Below are 13,778 nucleotides of genomic sequence, written 5' to 3'. Positions count from 1 at the left end.
CAGACCTTTACCTTATTTAATATGGGATAGTAATCGCATGTCTTTACTCTGAATGATAACCATCTCCACAGCATTTCATACCCTATCTATACATAAACCACTGTCCTCATTCCCATGTTCTTTACAGTACATATGTAATTAATTCACTTCCCCATCTGGAGGTGCCTCAACTCTGAAAGTGAGGCCATGGGCCAGGTTCTCTGTCACAAACATAGCCAGCTTCACTACAACACATACTGTCTGTTCTCATGAAAGCCGGCAGACTGGGTGCCCTTTAGGGAAAAACAAGCAAGGCAATTATCATCTTCTACTCACATGTCAGGCAGACCAGCACTGTGCGCACAAACAGGTCCACCACTAACTCACAGTGCTCGGGCGCTCGGGACACAAAGAAGGGGATGATGATCTCAGCCGGGACGTAGAACTGGAGCGCGTAGGTGAAAAAGATCCCGACAGAGTACAGCAGCTTAACTGACTGGTACAACCTGCCGAGACAGACAGGAGACATTCCAAGCCTGCTCAGCACACTTATACATCATCAGCAAGAGTGCAAAATGGTCCCATTGCGATTTGTTGACACATATCAAAGATACAAACCCACATGTCCTTTGGACCCAGCAATTTCATGTCTAGAAATTTATCTCACAGATATCCTCGCACATGTACACAAAAGCTTATATTCAAAATATCTTACTGCAGCATTATTTAAGAAGGAAGACTGAAAACAATTTAAATGTTAACCAGTGGGAACTGGTTAGATAAATCGTGGTGCCCCCCATATAGCTTTTAACAAAGTATGAGGCAGAACTCTAGGTGTGATGGTGTGATATGAAACTATCCCCATGATATATCACTCTATCACGTGATACAGTATATCACTATCATGGGGACAGTTTTATATCACTTTTTTTAAGTGAAAAAAGCATGAAGCAATACAGTATCTACAGAGTGCTACAATTTGTCTTAAAAAAGAAAAAAGAGGAGGAAAAAACACACCCTCGCCCCACATGACAATCTTACATACACTAAACATCTCAAAACAAACAAACAAACAAAAAAGAAACTGGGAATATGGTTGCCTCTAAAATGGGAAATTGCAAAATTGGGAACTAGAGTGGAGGGCGAGGGGTGGAAGCTTAATACTCTCTGTATACCTTTTGAAAATCTGAATCTTTGCCATGGGCATACAGGTGTATATGCCTTCAAAAATAAAAACAAAAATGCAATTAAAATGTCACAAGCCTATTTATATCTGTCCCATCCAAGTCAGTGTCCCTAGAATTAGATGAAGACACTGCAGGACCAAGAGGCCAGAGCAGAATTCCATCTTTCCATACCACTATGGCTCTCTTCCTACTACTGCTTCAAGTGTAGCTTCCAAAAAAGACAAAACTCAGCACAGGATATCCCTATTTTATCACTCCAGGGCCTTGACTGCACAGAGTAGGAAAAAAGTGTGATCAACTTACAGATCTGACTTGGTCATTAAAAGGAAAGGTCTCTGTCCCTAAGCAAAGCTCCACTTTAAACCAGACCCTCATGTGTTAAGCAGCAAGAAACATTTGTCCTCCCTTGTTGGAAATCTATTTAAATGTGCTAATACAGACTGTGTATATGTGCCTTGAGTTTCTCTGTGGTTGAATTTAAAATCTAGAAGATGTTCTTATGCTATAAGCAGGAGAACAGCCTTGTAAAGACTGAGTTTGGTAAAAGGTCATACTTGCTCCACGAATAGACAATAAAAACTCTTTGGAAAAATCATCTGGTGGCTCTATCATTAACCTCAAAGCAGCCCCAAAGCCTCTGGAGAGCTGTGAAGTCTGGACTCAGGAGAGTGACACCTGCAGGGATAGCCAAATAAATTACACTCAAATGGAGGCAGAAGAGTTACAGCAGCTGGGTTTGGGGTGTTAGGAAAGAAGACAGATGCTCCTCTATGGCTTCAGATCATGTGAGCTGCTTCTGTTGCTCCCGATCCATTTATCTTCCAGGAAAAGGTGACACAGTTACACCAAGCTACCACCTGCCTCTTCCTTCTTGGAAGGGCAGAAACATTTGGAAATTTAAAAGTAGGCACCAGATGGATATGCCAATTACCCTGATTTGATAATTACACATTGTACATATGTATCCAAATGTCACATATACTGCATCCATATACATAATTAGTATGCCTCAAGAGTTAAAATCAACTGAAAAAGAATTTAAAAAAATAAAAAGCGAATCCAGGTCTATAGCCATATCATTCTGAATGTGCTCAATCTCATCTGATCTTGGAAGCTAAGCAGGGTCAAGCCTGGTTCGTACTTGAATGGGAAAGCCCCTGGAAATACTGAGTGCTGTTGGCTTAAAAAATATAATAAAATAAAACAATACAAAACAAAATAAAAAGCACACCCAGGCAGATCAGCCAGCCTAGACTGAAAGCTGATTCTGATCCGCAGAGCACTCAACAAGCTTCTCAGTGTCTGATCCGCAGAGCACTCAACAGCTGCTCTCCACCATGAGATGATTCATCTTCAAAACAGGATAGTTGCTCTGCACATGCCCTGGGACATCTACCTTTTCAGGAAGCATTTCAATATGGCTCACTATTTCCCTATAATACATTCACCAATGCAAGAGAGGTACGGAAGGACTCCCAACAATCCCCAGGTCACAGTGAGATGCTCCCACCTGCATATCAAGCCTGTTACTACCAAGGGAGAGACATAACCGATGCTGGGAATCAAATACAGGTTTGCCCTCCCATCTCCTTGTCTATTTGGAATGGTTTACCATGAATGGACTAGATACTCGGTCCTTCTGAGCTTAGGAATTCCAAGGAGAAATGGCTTATCCATCGGCTGATCAGCACCAATGGCTACAGCAGAAGGCTCTACATGAATTCCCCAAACAGAATGCAGTCCAGGGCAGCCAGTGAGGGCTGGCAGTGGCAGAGGATGGTGGGCTAGAGTGAAGTGGGCTGGTTTAAGAGATAAGTAATAGGAAGAATCCACACTGTGACCCATTAGTTTTTAAAAATATCCAGTGCTCCTAGGTTTTCATCCTCCCTCCACGTACCAGCAGTTGGGCAGGTTGAGGGTTATGCTGCCTTGGATATTAGCTCCAAATTGCAGGTACCCCAGACACCCCAGGCTGATGTAGAGGATGGTGACGATGACCATGCCCAGGTATAAGATGAGTGGGAACTTCCGAGGATCCTTCATTTTGTTTTCCAGGGGCAGAACCTATTAAAGAGTAGTGGGAGAGGAGAGAATGTGCAGAAAAAAGCAAAGTTAATGGCCAAGAAAAAGAAATCCTCAGAAAAAAAGTAACTCTTTTATCCCCAGAATTCTCCAGAAGCGCATCTGCTCTTTAAATAAAGTTATTTCATCAGACGTTATGCTCTTGGGACTAGAAGGGACTCTGCAGCCCACTGCCTAGCTAGGAAGTCCTAAAAGTAAGGGTGGGCAGGACACTAGCCCAGGAATCTTGGCTCAGGCCAGTGCGCTGTCCTCCTGCTGCAGGATCCCTGCAGGCTGGGAATGTCCCTTGCCCTGTGAGTGAGGCCACATGGCAACCAGAAGGCCCTCTCACGTCATGCCCACCTGGCATCTAACCTGAGATCACAGCTTCCTGCTAACCTGTCTAAAGAATGCAAAATATAGGTCAGGGAAAACTGCCACTCTAGCTCAACAGGGGCAAGCACGAGCAGTGACAAGTTAAACCTCCATGTGAGAGAAACTGCAGTGCGAAAGACAGCATGACTTCGTAGAGGATCTCAAGACATGGGTGCTTAACAATGCCCAGTTTCCAGACTCCTATTACAAACCACTGACCTTTGCTGCCTCCTTCATCACAACAGAGGACATTCTTTAACTTTGGTAAAAGCAAAGGAAAGGCCCCTATGAAAATGAGTTTATTTAGGAATTGGGAAAACGGCAGGTGTGACTGTGAGGATCTTCACAGTCTGCCATCAACTGGATCTGGCATGGCTAATAAGGAAGAGCAACACTGGGCAATGTCTAGCTGTGCCCCAAACTTTGATCTTGTTATTACACTTATTTTCCTGCAGCGCCTGCAGCCATGAGGCACAATAGGTCTGTGCTGCACACACCAACACGATCCTGCTGCAGGCCTGGTGCTCCCAGGGGCCCCCAGTGTCCCCCACCACCTGCTCCAGCTTCAGTTAATCCACATCCATTAGAAACAGCTTCTAAATGTATCTGTCAGTTTCCACCATACCAAAATATAAAGAGCCAGAGGGCAGGGAGCCCATATCTGGCCTGTGACAGCTGCATGAACACAGAGCCCACGGTGAATACACAGTGTGCAGCCTGGCACTTTACCCTGATGCAATGAACAAGCCCTAGATCTAAAACTAAGAGTCAATCTAGCAGTGTTCTCTCCCTATTGTAAAAAAATAGAAATACAAAGAAATCTTAAAAACAAATAATGTTTGCAGAATAACTGTGTACAAGTCTTGGGTAATGAAACCAAGCAGACAATTTCTGCACTGTGCTGTTAGGGAAAGCTACTAAAAATTTAGCACAAGGTCCCTTAGGATGCCCAGGAACCTAAGGTCTCTGGGCATCTTTCCACACTTTCTCAGCCTCTTCTTTCCAGTCCTGAGTTCTTGGGATCTCTTTCTCACCGCTGAAATATGGGCCCACTCAGGCCTCTGCCCCAGCAGCAGGAAACCATTTGTGTTTCTGAATTACAGTGAGACACTCTTCATGGGCAATGAAAATCCCTAAGATAGAGCACAGAGCAAGGTATGAAACCTCAGGGAGACCAGTGATTTACACGTGATCACTCCCAAAGCCTCCCCATGATGTCAGAGCTTCAACGTGTTCCATCAACACCACCTGGGTGATTTCTCACGATTTTGACAAAAAATGTGTACAGCTTCTAGGTTTTCTTAAAAGCAAATAAGGTGTCTCGGAAATCAAAAAAGAGAAAGAAGTGCTGTGCTGGGAGGAGGCTTTTCCCATTTGTGGTGCCCTTGGCCAGGAATAACTTTCTTCAGAGAAGAGTTTTGTACCATTATTATGAAAAATACAAATAAAATTCAAATTAGGTAAAAGTGAGGGGTAGATTCCTTTTTAGGAAAAGCATTTGGTGAAATCACAGAATGCTGAGCCAGGAGTGAAGGCTGCTGTTTTGCATGCAGAAAATACACCAAACCAATGTTGTAGGGCAGAGAAATTATTCATGCATTTATTGATTCAATAATAAAATAACATTATTAATAAAATAAAAATCTACGAAACATTTACCATGTGTCAGGGTCTGTGCAAAGCATTTTGCACGTATCTCATTTAATCCTAATAACTACGAATCATTAAGCTCACTTTTCAGGAACAAATAATGAAGGCTCAAAGAGATGAAGCCCTTGCTCAAGGTCACACAGCTACTCTATGGCAGAGCCAGGACTTACCCCCATGTCAGTCTGACTCTAGACCCTGCCTTCCTGATTGCCATATGCTATTCGTTACTGCACACATAGGAGATGAGTGTGCAATGAAGGGGCCTTGAATGTAGACATTTTAAAATTACATATAATTTGTCTTAAAAAGTTGAAGCTGGGAAATCTCAATGGAATCCCCGAAACACTATTCACTAAGTGACCAGTGAGTTACAGAGGATAATTTCTATTTTTTTTTTGAGACAGAGGCTCGCTCTGTCACCCAGGCTGGAGTGCAGTGGCGTGATCTTGGCTCACTGCAACCTCCACCTCCCTGGTTCAAGCAATTCTCCTGCCTCAGCCTCTCAAGTGGCTGGGATTATAGGCGTGTGCCACCATGCCCAGCTGACTTTTGCATATTTAGTAGAGACGGGGTTTCACCATGTTGGCCAGGCTGGTTTCGAACTCCTTACCTCAAGTGATCCACCAGTCTTGGCCTCCCAGAGTGCTGAGATTAACAGGCGTGAGCCACCGTGCCTGGCCTCAGAAGATAATTTCTAACAATGTTTCCTCAGCATTCCTTGAAACAGACCTGGAGGACACCAAGGGCACTAGAGAACACTAGCCCAAATCACAGTGCAGCTCTTACCATTCCAATGCCTTCAAATGAAAAAATCGCTGTGCCAAAGAAGAGAGGGTAGGTCTTCCAGGGGGCCACCAAGGGGAGGTGGCTGGGGTCTGGGATCCTCTGAAAGAGAGAAAGCAAAACAAAGCAAAAGGCTATACAGAAATTCAAGATTTGAACTCTGAATCAGAGAGGTCATACCTTTTAACAAATCCAAGATTCTCTAAAGGGAGAAAGTCTAATACCTGACAGATGATTTAGGGACATTTAACCTTTGTATGTTTTTCTCTTCAGGCTAAGAAAAACCCACTTGTTTGGGGGAAAGACAAGCCCAAGATACTATTAAAAACTCAAATGTTGGGGCTTGCATAAAAAGAGTCACATTCTTTCACTAGGTAATCCCATCCCCAGAAACTGAATTCAAGTAGAAAAAAAATCAAAAGATGAAAAACACTGAGCAAAGCTATTTAATAAAGTAACTGAAAACAATATAAATGCTCCCAAACAAGGGATCAGTTAAGTAATTAACAACATACCAGCTAAACCACAGAATATATACTCTATCTATCTATCTATCTATCTAGAGACAGAGTCTCCTTATTTATTTATTTATTTAGAAACAGAGTCTCCTTCTGTCACCCAGCCTGGAGTGCAGTGGCGAGATCTCGGCTCACTGCAACCTCCCTCTGCCTCCTGGGTTCAAGCAATTCTTCGTGCCTCAGCCTCCTGAGTGGCTAGGACTACAGTTGCGCGCCACCACACTCAGCTATTTTTTGTATATTTTTGGTAGAGACAGGGTTTCACCATGTTGGCCAAGCTGTTTGTGAACTCTTGATCTCAAGTGATCTGCCTGCCTTGGCCTCCCAAGGTGCTGGGATTACAGGCGTTGGCCACTGCGCCTGGCCAGTATGCACTATTAAAAAGTAAAACTTGAGGTAACTAAGTAGAACATGAAAAACTACTTATGAAATATTAGTGAGAAAAAAATTTTAATTTTAATTTATATATTCACTCTGATACAACTACATAAACACCAAAGATAACGCTGGAAGGGAAGAGAAAGTGGTGCATTTTTATATTGGTTCTCCTCCTTTTTCCTCTTCTTTTCTTCTCCTTTTTAAAATTCTCATCAATGAACTTCAGCACTTTGAAAGTATTACCAAGAGGCACACAACAGGAGTGTTGGAACATGTGAGGAGAAGGAGCAAAAAGAATGTTTTAAAAAATAGGCCAAAAAAAGGGCAACTGTTAACTGCCGGTACAATGTTAAGGTTGTGTAAGGAAGGAGGTTGTGATGGTTAATACTGAGTGTCAACTTGATTGCATTGAAGGAGGCAAAGTATTGTTCCTGGGTGTGTTTGTGAGGGTGTTGCCACATTTAAGTCAGTGGATGGGAAAGGCAGACCCACCCTTAATCTGGATGGGCACAATCTAATCAGCTGCCAGCTCGGCCAGTGGTCAGATTAAAAAGCAGGCAGAAGAATGTGAAAAGGCTAGACTGGCTTAGCCTTCCAGGCTACATCTTTCTCCCGTGCTGGATACTTCCTGCCCTTGAACATCAGACCCCGAGTTCTTCAGCTTTGGGACTCGGACTGGCTTCCTTGCTCCTCAACCTGCAGACGGCCTATTGTGGAAAGTTGTGATCACGTGAGTTAATATTCCTTAATAAACTCCCCTATATATGTATATCTATCCTATTAGTTCTGTCCCTCTAGAGAACCCTGACTAAGACAGAGGTATAGTCACAAAATCCTCCACGGAACAACAGTCTCCAGTAACAGACTGTGTGGAAGGGGCAAGGTGGGGAGGAGGGATTCAAAGCTGCTGTCTTTTTACAATTTGGTTTTCTAAACCACATGTATACGTTGCTTCGATTAAAATAAAAATTGATGTTAAAACAGCCTTTTACAATGTTTTAAAATTGATTTAACTGTATGGATATTTGGATAATACGGGGCATGCTCTTAACAGGCTTCAGAATAATTTCAGGCGAGTAAAAGAAGATCCATTATTAATCTCTATAACAGCCTTCTCTTTGAAAGATTTCAAAGCAGTGATATTGCTTTTGAAAAAATAAAAAAATTAAATAAATACGTTTCCCTGGGCCCCTGCTAAGAAATCTGTTAGATCCCTTTGTAAGAAGCATTTCAATACCTGGAATGAAGACAGGGTAATAGGTATTTTTCCTCTACAATCGAACTTGAGAGCAAGAGTGCCCTGTAATTATTCCTGAGTCACAAATGTAACCTAAGTTATTGGAAACAGGTGCTATCTGTTGGTTAGTGAATGACTCCTGCTCTTATTCATACATCAGATCAGATTCAAGTATCAGACTGGGAATTTCACAATCCATATGTGGGGATATTGTGGGAATGAGGCCAGCAGAAGAAGTGCATTATTCTACATACTTACTGATTGCTACTGACCCAACCAACTAAATGAGAAAAGTTTAATTTATAAAGAAACATACATGTTAAAATCAGCTCGTTCTCAACATATCTGCTCAATTCTACAACACAGTAAGTCCTCCCTTGTCGTCAATAGGTTCTTGGAAACTGAGACTTTAAGTGAAATGATGTACAGTCACTTCCTTCAATGCTGTTTTGTTATAACATTGATGAGAAAAAAACTGATTTCGCTATACATACATTTAATGTATTGCAGTTTCTAAGAACGTACCAATGATATTAAGTGAGGTCTTACCATATTAGCAATTATAATAATAACAGTATTTTGAGAAAATGCTGTTAAAGGTACACATGGATTGTGAGATGTACTCTTGCAATCCTGAAACCGTTATAACTATGAAAAAATACATCTCAGAAGCAACGATATGCAGTGATAAAACATTTATTGGGAGCCCCCTCTGTGCAAAGCACTCTGCCCAGAACTGTTCCATTTGAGACTCCACATGCTGAAGACAGAGAGGAACCTGCTCTCTGTGGAAGACCTTGGTCTGCTACCTACAATGGCACGTGCACGAGGGGCAAGAGGAACAGTCATGTACATGCTTAGGATTAGGGAAACAATTCAGAAACATTGAACAGTAGGGGAATCCTCATGGTAAGTGGGGCAAAATGCCAAAACAGAACAGTAGTAACAAGCAGCAGAGGCAGTAGCAACAAAAATGACCTAGAGAGAGCATCTTTAGCTGTATGACACATCAAAATGAAGCAATTACAACACTATGGGCAGTGACTACGTCAAAACACAGCCAAACCTCTTCCCCCATGCTGTACTCTGGGCAGACAGCACTATTTGATCACAGCACAACTTCTGGCTAAGCCCAGAGGAAGACTCGGAATTGCTCTCAAGAAATCAGCAGGGCTGCCCTTATGCAGACATTGCTCTGTGTCCTGGTTGTACTATGCATAGACATCACTCTGGATGGATACTACCAGTTGGTTGGGACTGAGACGCTACAAGAACCCAAATTCTTATGCCAGCCCTCTGATCATGGCAACCACCACAGCCCAACTACCTGCAATGATTTAAAAGTAAATGCAGCAGGTGTGTCTGTCTATGGGGGGTGGCCTCACCCATCTTTAGTGTACACTGGAGTATATCCTAGGTGCTCTTGAGAGTTCTAATTGCAACATGAAATCATGGGTAAATATTTACCCTTCCTTGTTTGGTAATGGAAATGGTCTATAGTGCATTCACAGGCCCTCCTTCCAGTCTCATAAAAAAGGGACGTGAAGAACTATTTATTTTATGTTTAAAAAAATAGTTCTGCAGAAGAGTCAATATCTGCCACTCATCTGACTTATCGTGATGAAAAAACAGTCAATACTCACAGAGCAAAATGTTAATCTAAATTGATAATGTCATTTGCTTAGCACAAGAAGTCCTGCTTTTTATGAGCCACTGTCTTCCTGGAAACTATATCAGTGGGTGACTGGGTCACTGTTAAGCAGACTGTATGAAAATGAGATAATATTCACCTGTCAGACTGACCAAAATAATACTAATATAATTATACTATATATAAATACTCATATATCATATATATATATAAAGAATACTAATATAAATAATACTAATACATCCAGTATTAGTAAGGTGGAAAAATGGGTACTTAAATACTGCCGAAGGGAGTCTCTATGAAATTAGGAAATAGCTTTTGCAAAAACAACTTGGTAACATAAAAAAAATTCAAAAGTGCACACTCTTCAGCAATTACACATCTAGACAAATATCTTAAAGAAGTATTTATACAAGTCCACAAAAAGGAATGTGTAAGAACATCTCACTGTCTTAATACTGAACTAATACTAAAAATTATCCATGACCTGAGAGCCACTGAGTGGGGGACTGGTTAAATAAACGGCAGCAAATCTCTTCGCTGTGATACAATGTGACAACTAACAACAACAAGGTAGAGCCAGGAATACTAACCTGGAAGGCTCGCTAAGGCATTTTTAAGGTGGAAAAAAGCAAGGTAGATGAACATGTAACTTCAAAAAATTATGTTTTAAAAACGAAAACAAAATATATTTCAATGTATTTCTCAATATACTTACATGGGCTGTAAATCCATTCACAGGATCTAGAACGAGACAGACCAATCACATACAGCGGGTCCCTGAGAGAAGACTCAGGGTGGGGATGTGGTATTCAAGAGGTATTTGTGTTGTCTGCATTTTAATGAATACGTACTGATGAATTATTTGGGGAACTGAATTTAAGTATTTTTTTTTTAAGTTATGCTTTTATTTACCCGCTTTTACTTTTTTTCCTTTTCTCAAGCCTTAGAAAATGCATTCTCATTTTCACAAACAGTCATAGTTTTAAAGGGCACATTTTTTTCAGCCTGATTTTCTACCCATCTGTATACAGATGTTCTCTCCCATGCCACCCCACAGACTTGCCTGCATGGGCTGAGTGAGGGCAGGGAAGAAGTGAATTTATAATTTTGACAAATAAAAATTAACTGGAGTTGATAAGGAATTACTTATCTAAATACAGGTTAGAAAAATTATTTTTTATTTTAATCTTAATATTTTCCAACTGTATACAATGATCATGAATTAACCATCTAATTGAAAAAAGTCTAAACCAGTGCTCCCTGGGTGGGGGGGCGATTTTGCCCCCCAGGAAGGTTTGGCAATGTCTGGAGACATTTTTGGTTGTCATAACTCATGGAGGGATTGCTACTGGTACCTAATGAGTAGAGACCAGAGATGCTGCTAAACATTCCACAATGCACAGGACAGCCCCATAGCAAAGAATTATCCATCCCAAAATGTCAACAGGGCCCAAGATAAGAAGCTCTAATCTAGATATACCAGTAGTATAACATATAACTATTTACAATCCACTTACATATATATATGTAATATATATATTATAATATATATTACATATACATATGTAAAATATACATGTAATTATATATACGTAAAATATAATAATATATACATATATATGTAAATATATATATATACACATACATATGTAAATATATATATATATACACTTTTTTTTTTTTTTTTTGAGACAGAGTCTTGCTCTGTTGCCCAGGCCAGAGTGCAATAGCATGATCTCGGCTCACTGCAACCTCCGCCTCCCAGGTTCAAGCAATTCTCCTGCCTCAGCCTCCCAAGTAGCTGAGATTAGGCCCACACCACCACGCCTAATTTTTGTATTTTTAGTAGTAGAGACAGGTTTCACCATGATGGCCAGGCTGGTCTCAAACTCCTGACGTCGGGTGATCCACCCGCCCTGACCTCCCAAAGTGCTGGGATTACAGGTGTGAACCACCACACCTGGCTTTTTTAAAATATTGAATCAAGATGATAAGGGAGGGCCTAGGCATGTACCTGAACAATGAACTGGTAGATCATGACCAAGCTGACCAGCATGGTGATGTTGGCCAACAGGGAGAAGACAGACAGGGCTCGGAGGTTCCTGATGAAAACCAGCAGCACCAGGAAGGGCAGGAAGGAGAGCATGTAGAGTCGGGAGTCCATGGTGGGCGTCAGAATCACCGTCTCATTGTTGTGGCAGTTATTGGTGGTCCCGTTGGCCGCTTCTATCACCTAGAATGAGGGGAAGGAAGAAAACGGAAACACCTCTCAAACAACAGAGGCCAGTGGATCCTCTGCTGGAAGAGGTTCCTGAGGAAAGGCTCAAGTGTGTGAACAAGGCCTTTTAGAATCTGTGGCCAGTGAGCCATCTTTAGAGATCTTCACGACTATCATCAGCAACCCAATTGTCTGAGCTAGGTTTGATCATATGTACCTAGGACAGGAGGGTGGACAAGACATATGGCGGTTTCTCTATGCCGGAGCTCTTTCCATGGGAATCAAATAGAAGACGTAGTTCTATGTAAAATATGAAAACTTTCACTCTTTTGTTGACAAAAGCTGGTTTGGAAAAAATCCTAAACAAAAATTTCAATAATCTTTTGCCATTCTCTCTCTGTTTTTTTTTTTTTTTCTTTTTTAACCAGGTGCTTACCTGTTTAAAGTTGTCAGCCAGAAACACAAAATAGACACAGCAGAATCCCAGCTGGGTGACAATCAGGAAGAAGTCCACAACACGTCTGGAGATGGGGAAGGAAGGAATACAAAGAGTGTTACAATACAAATGCAATGCTCCCAGAAGGGGAGGTGTTTTTTGTTTTTGTTTTTTAATAGATTTAGGGAGTACAAGTGCTGTTTTGTTAAATGGATATACTGCATAGTGGTAGCGTCTGGGCATTTAGTGTAACCATCACCCAAACAGTGTACATTGTACCCATTAAGTGTTTTTTTAACAGTGCTTTTCCCCAAGCCATCACAGACCCTTCCTGGCAGTGACAAGAACGAGCATGCCCTGGCAGGAGAAGAAACCATGCTAGGTGCCACTGGTCTGGGGCTTTGGGAAGAAGGTGAGGGAGATGCTATCTGCGTGGTTTCCAACGTCCCCTTCCTGGCGTCTCGTCTGGAATGCTGCATGAGGTCAGACACATGCACAGACACTACTGACCACTGCCCAGCCTCTTAGCCTCCTCTCTACACATCTGCCCACCTATCCCATCTCACACTTTTTTGTTAAAGTTACAGGGAGCCCTTGACATAAAACACCAGGAAGTAGTCCCCTTCACTGTCTCTACAACTTGGATACAAGAACCAACCAAGTCCCACATTAAGGACACAGAAACAGAAACTGATGTACCAAAAACAGACTGCTGGTTGAACAATAGCAGCTGTTAACGACCTAAAGGATCATCAAAAGGAGAGTGATTAAATTATAGACCGTTCTTAAATGGAACATTACACAGCAGTTAAAAAGAATGTGTTAAATCTCTATGTGCTGATAGAGGAAAACGTCTCAGACGTTTAAGGGGAAAAAGCAAGTTTCCAAACAGTATACATAGTATGGTCGATCTGTGCAAAAAACTTTAAGAACATGTGTACATTTCTACTTATACAGCAAATTCCAAAAGGCTACCCATGCAACTGTGACCAAAATTTTCTTTTGCTTTTTACTTTATCTCCTATCTTGATCAAAACAAAGTTTTTACTATAAGCACACATTAAAATAGCACACATTTTATTAAAAGGAAGGAAGGAAAGGAGGGAAGGAGGGAGGAAGAAAGGAAGTAGTAAGAATGAATGGAAGGAAGAATTAACAACCACCCAACTCATGGTGGTCACTTGGCAATCTAGCTTCTCCCAGTTACAGAAAATAATTTGGCCAAAAGAACTATATAATCTGCATCACAGGATAAAGGTGACTATGAATGAAGGTAAGTTTCCTCTATGACCACAAAAAGGA

The 13,778-nt window shown here is 41.5% G+C and overlaps 1 protein-coding gene across 5 annotated transcripts in view; it reads right to left on the bottom strand.

The window, feature by feature from the left end:
* SLC36A1 (solute carrier family 36 member 1) overlaps nt 1–13,778 on the bottom strand; it is a 221,512-nt gene that overhangs the window by 176,541 nt on the left and 31,193 nt on the right. For all 5 annotated transcript variants that reach the window (XM_054487477.2, XM_063665614.1, XM_063665613.1 and 2 more), the window contains 5 exons: nt 12,477–12,561; nt 11,837–12,055; nt 6,039–6,137; nt 3,064–3,230; nt 316–485 (listed from right to left, as the gene is read on the bottom strand). In XM_054487477.2, the coding sequence (XP_054343452.1) occupies nt 316–485; nt 3,064–3,230; nt 6,039–6,137; nt 11,837–12,055; nt 12,477–12,561 (740 nt within the window). The remainder of the gene's footprint in view (nt 1–315; nt 486–3,063; nt 3,231–6,038; nt 6,138–11,836; nt 12,056–12,476; nt 12,562–13,778) is intronic.

The sequence above is a fragment of the Pongo pygmaeus genome, chromosome 4, assembly GCF_028885625.2.
Source record: "Pongo pygmaeus isolate AG05252 chromosome 4, NHGRI_mPonPyg2-v2.0_pri, whole genome shotgun sequence".
NCBI classification, from domain to species: Eukaryota; Metazoa; Chordata; class Mammalia; order Primates; family Hominidae; genus Pongo; species Pongo pygmaeus.
This window is presented reverse-complemented; position numbering and strand designations above follow the sequence as displayed.